The sequence below is a fragment of the Frankliniella occidentalis genome, unplaced genomic scaffold (genome assembly GCF_000697945.3).
Source record: "Frankliniella occidentalis isolate FOCC.00 unplaced genomic scaffold, Focc_3.1 Scaffold271, whole genome shotgun sequence".
Lineage (NCBI taxonomy): Eukaryota > Metazoa > Arthropoda > Insecta > Thysanoptera > Thripidae > Frankliniella > Frankliniella occidentalis.
Window position 1 is genome coordinate 106,716 of NW_026267397.1, and position 5,239 is coordinate 111,954.

At 43.8% G+C, this 5,239-nt stretch overlaps 1 protein-coding gene across 1 annotated transcript in view; it reads left to right on the forward strand.

The window, feature by feature from the left end:
- Nucleotides 1-1,134: 1,134 nt before the first annotated feature.
- LOC113210629 (uncharacterized) overlaps nucleotides 1,135-5,239 on the forward strand; it is an 8,532-nt gene continuing 4,427 nt past the window's right edge. The window contains exons 1-2 of the mRNA XM_026428712.2: nucleotides 1,135-1,235; nucleotides 2,680-2,853. Of these exons, the coding sequence (XP_026284497.1) occupies nucleotides 1,161-1,235; nucleotides 2,680-2,853 (249 nt within the window). The 5' untranslated portion in view covers nucleotides 1,135-1,160. The remainder of the gene's footprint in view (nucleotides 1,236-2,679; nucleotides 2,854-5,239) is intronic.

The window sequence follows — 5,239 nt, forward strand, 5'->3', positions numbered from 1 at the left end:
GAGTTCAGGCCCAATTTTAACATCTCTCTCTCTCTCTCTCTCCTGAGACTGAGCTCGAACAGCCAACTGACCCGGTGCCAGACTCAAGGCCTGAGCCTAGCCTCACTAAATGGCAATCCTCTTGGGAGGAAAAATTCTAGAAATCCTCAATTCGCTCACAGACTCCCTTAAACCTCCCCCGGCCCAGCCTTTTAAACCAAGGCCCAAGCCAAAGAAACCCGTCTGGCAAAATCCATCCGTCTACAAAGCCAATCGGGTAGAAGCAGCTAAAATCCAGAGGCTATACAACAAAAACCCTAAAGCTGCTATGGGCCAAATCCGGGAAGAGGGTAAGGCAATCTGTGACATCGCTCCCTGCTGAAATCGAGGCTCATTTTAGAGACTCCTACGCCGAGCGAGCTGGTTGCGATGGTCCGCCACCAGTCGCTGCAGAAAGCATCCCAACTGCAGGGATACAATCAGAGCTAAGAGCGCCCATTACACCAGAGGAAGTTGAAGACGTCCTCAGGAAAGCCAAGAATACGGCCCCGGGGCCAGACGGCATCCCCTGACGCATTGGCTCCTACAGGTCAGGCATTTGCTGTCACGCTGCCAGCAAACTAATTACTACACTGTAAAAAGCTTACGAACGAAATGCTTTGCAACGGTACAGACCATTTCCGTTGTGTGCATTACAAAGATATTGTCTGTATTGCAAAGCGATTCTTTCGTAAGGCTAGACAAGTTTTTACGAACAATCAGTTTGCATTACAAACTATTTTTTCGTAAGCTTACGAACGATTAGTTCGTAATACAACTTTTCAAAATCCTTCGTAAGCTACTAAGGTTTAGGTTTGCATTACTAACCTATTGTTCGAAAACAATTTACAGTGTACCACAGCTTCCTTTAATTTTCGTGCATTCATAATGACACACGCCGTGTGCCCGCTACACACTGTATATAGCAAAGGGGGCGGGGGGGGGGGGGGACTCTTCCTTTCTGGCAGAGACAGTCCCTTGGGGACGACATTATGCTTTTACCATGCCAAAGCCAATCGACTTTCCGTATATGTATGTTGCAACTTTCATCCCCCCTCCTGTGCAGGCACGACCAGGTAGGTCAGTCGCGTGAAACGGGCCCTGATCTCTGACACTTTCAATTCATTCCCTATCGCCTCATCATGCTCGTGCTGTCCGCCGGTGTGGCGCTCTTCCTGTTGCCCGTTGGTCTGACGCAGCGGATTCACGCTGTTGCAGTAAGTGGTGTATTACACAGGGCCTCCCACACCTACCCTGTAGAGATATTTTACACTCCCTGACTCTCACCTTTCCCCCTCTCGGAATGTTATGGCATTTTTGTCATTTGCACACACTCTTGAAATGATCAGGCCAACCAAATATGCATTCCCACACAGTAAATGTTTGGGGATTTGTTAATATTGCAAAAGTGTGAAGAATTTTTACTGAGGGCTAACTCGGCGTAGTTTTAAACGCACGTTTTAATCCGCACTTAAGTACAGATCGTACCCTATTTTACTTGTTAATGAAGCTAACAAGGGAACCTTTTCAGGTGTAATCTCCGATTTCGTTAAAACTTTGAAAATTTGAAGGTTATTTATGTAGAAATCGGATGGCACTTGAAATTCTTCCTAAACTTGACATTTAGTTTTCCCCTATAAAAGGTACGAGAAAAAATATATTTTGAAAAATCTAAAGCAGTGTCCTAGGGGTCAAAATTTTGTCCGTTTTGCTCTATTTTGAACAGTTAAAGCGGTAGAGGGATATTTGGAGCAAAAAACAGTGTCAGGCTTAAGTAAACCCCTAATAAATGTTAAGTTTAGGAAAAGTTTCAAGTGCCATCCGACTTCTATTATAGTAACCTTTAAATTTTCCGAGTACCAACGAAATCGGAGATTTACACCTGAAAAGGTTCCCTTGTAAGGTACTAAACAACTGCACTCCTGTGAATGAATTCGTGCATGCGCAGCTATGTGCGATTTTACCAGTGTATTCTATAACTCCACAACAGAGCACTTGCTACTCTCTTATATTTTTAGTTTGTACTCCTAATATCCAAGCAGTCCGCCCCTCGAAGACAAACGTAGCTGAACTGTTAAAAACATTCCATTTTAAAACAGCTGGTGAGACGCCGACAAAGCCTCGACTTATGCTGTATGTTGAGATATGCTAGAGATACACTAAGAAAAATGTTAGGTCACGAATAAAATATTTGGTTGTTGTGACTATTGGTGTTCAGTCCGCTCCCTGAGTTATCGCTGAGCCAAAGCTCACGTCAGACCAAGTCACAGAGGGGCCAGGCGATGATGTCTGTCGTGGTTCTGTCTGCCCGTCCGTGTTTCGCACTATAGTTGATACAACTTTTATTGTTATTTGTCCACAGTACCGTCGTTAGTCATAGAGTTGTTTTTCGAGAAATATTTCTTACAGTGCAGGTCTGGTTATATGAACTCTAGCGTCAGGCGCGTCGCAGCGACTAGTGTGGGATATCGTGAAGCCTGTTACGCGAGACGTGGTCTGGTGTACATATAGCACATATATAGTACACAACATATAGTTGTACATCTTATCTAATGGAATCATGAACGTACCATATATTGTCCATATCTTTTCAGTTTGGCAGTCGCCAGCTGGCTTAAAGGAGCATCATGTGCTACTGCTAACTAAAGTTTTCTTTGGCAGGGGCCTTTCCGAATCGTTCCGGACCACGTAGAGCACTGCCCGAGTGCTTTGTTCGCGAAAAAGGGAGAACTAGCAACGTGGTACTTTAAGAATTTCAGAGACAGGCAGAACATTGACAAATTCTACTACTATGGCAACTTTACAACATTGTTTTGGTTCGGTGACATGCTGAACGTAAGTAACTACGAAGGTTTCTTCCAGACAATCTCGTTTATGTCATAGTTTACCAATGTGGCGCACCCTAGTAGCACAGAACTGTCGTACAATTGTCGGACAACAGTAGAAAAAAAGATACGGACTATCGGTGCGATAAACGAAATGAGAAAAATGATTCTCTTGCTATACTAGAATTTTTTTTTGGAACGAAAATCTTCATCGGCTAGCTATCAGAATGGAAGCGAAAAACCACTGTTGTGGGTTTGACCATGAATCGGTATAAATACAATCAGAAGGTTAGATGGTTTAAATTTCATTGACCAGCGACAATCGTCTGCCGCTGGAAAATCCATCACTTTTGGATTCTCGTTATCGTCCCAGTAATAGGCCGATTGAAAATAAATAACACTATGTGCGACAGTTTTGTGTTACGAAGGCAGACCATACACTGTTGTGTGCACCCTCAAAATAGAAAGCTGTTCGTTGCAACCATTATGGTTTCTTCAGCAATATCCCTAAAGTGATGGTTGATAGAACACTAAAATGCCAATGAAGACTATACTACATGGTTACAATAACTGTATATTACTTAATTTTGTAACCATAGTATGGTCACCCCTGCGCTAGCTATACGATCGTTAGAGCTCTCCACTTCTCTGGTTGTGATTTTGATGGAATCCTATGTACCCATAAACATCGTTACAACTGTACCCAGCTCTAAATTCCATGTGGATTTCTGGTGTAGAAAATGCATGTCTGGATTTTGCTGAATTTCCATATGGATTATATTTCTAATGTAATTTGGAACACGGTCCAGAGTGGAATTTTGTGCTATGGGTATTCCTGCTGTGAAAAATTTTCCATATGTAACATACATCCATATGGATAGTGAAACCAGCATGGAGAAGCATCAATCACCAAGCTGCTTGTTTACACCGTGTCCATGTGAACTTTCGCGAAAAACGCCAAATATGCGGTCAGATTCGCGCGTCTTCGCGTGCGTGCGTGCGTCGCCGACCGGTCAGATGTGTAGGACTACAATGAGGCCTGAGCGGGAGCGCTGCTTTCAGCTTCGGCCGCTAGGGCGCAGCACGCTCCGAGTCCACTATGAGAAATCGTGCTCTCAAAATAGGGGTTTGGGTTAGATTTAGCAATAACATCAAGTCGTATTATCACTTGAAAACGGAACATGTTTAAGTTATTGTCGGTTTCAAACGTATTTGGGCCGTCAGATAGGCGCACCTGACCGGTTTATTTTTCATGGTGGACTCAGACCGTGCTGCACCCTAGCGGCCGGAGCTGCAAGCAGCGCCGACGCTCAGGCCCCATTTGCTATTACAGAGCTAAATGACATCCAAAATACGTCGACCAGGGCATTTTTGGAAACAGGGAAGCATTTTGTACATTATGGCATACATATTTGTTGTTTATTTACTTGTTCATATCTGCCAATAATCAACGCGTCTGCTGCTGCACTGTCAGCGTCCCCTATTGGCTGTTTTCTTAGCTGCTGCACTGTCAGCGTCCCCTATTGGCTGTTTTCTTAGGCTACTGGCATCGAGAACAAGCAGCACCAACCACTAACAACGGCAACAAAAACAACAACCAACAATTGTAGTAGCGGTAGTACTCGTACATCGTGGTAGAAGCAAAAGCAGCTGACAAGGGGAGGTTTTCCGGTGATACACTCAGATTTCAAAGGCGCTTCAAAGAGTAGTTGTTTGCACCCCTAGATTAGGTTTTTCACTGGTTTTAGCTGCCCGCGGAGTTTTTGAAGGTCGTTTTACCCGAATTTAATTGAAAATTATAAACCAGTGCCAAACCTTATCTAGGGGTGCAAACAACTACTTTTTTAGGTGCCTTTGAAATCCGACTGTATCACCGGAATGCCTTCCCATGTGAGCGCAGCAGCAGCACACACTGGCTGACGGCCCGGCTGCGAGTGCATTTGACTCTGACTTTACGAGTTGTTCGTTTCAAGGGTGATTTCTTTAAAAATTCATTGACGATGGCGGCCGGAAATGGCTACGGTGAGTTGATTACTTGTTTGAGGGAGTTGACTGAGGCGCAACTATTGAAATGGCGCTTGGATATGCCTCCCTATATTTCTGGATGCGGTAAGAGTAGTCCAAGAAGTAAAAGATTGTGCAACATCAAAACACCTGTTAAATTTAAACAACCAGTCATGGAAAGAAGTGTTAAAGTGTCTAACCTTCCTCCTCTATTCTTGGAGGTAAACATTTTTTCACTTATTGTTTCTTAACGTTCATTTGGTTTAGCATGTTTTGTTACTAAGTGCTTTACACATTTTGTCAGCGGTCATTCTGCAGCTCTGTGGAGAAAGCGAGGAGGAACAAAGGCAATACTACTAATGAACAGGTAACGATCACAAAAGTTTTCAACT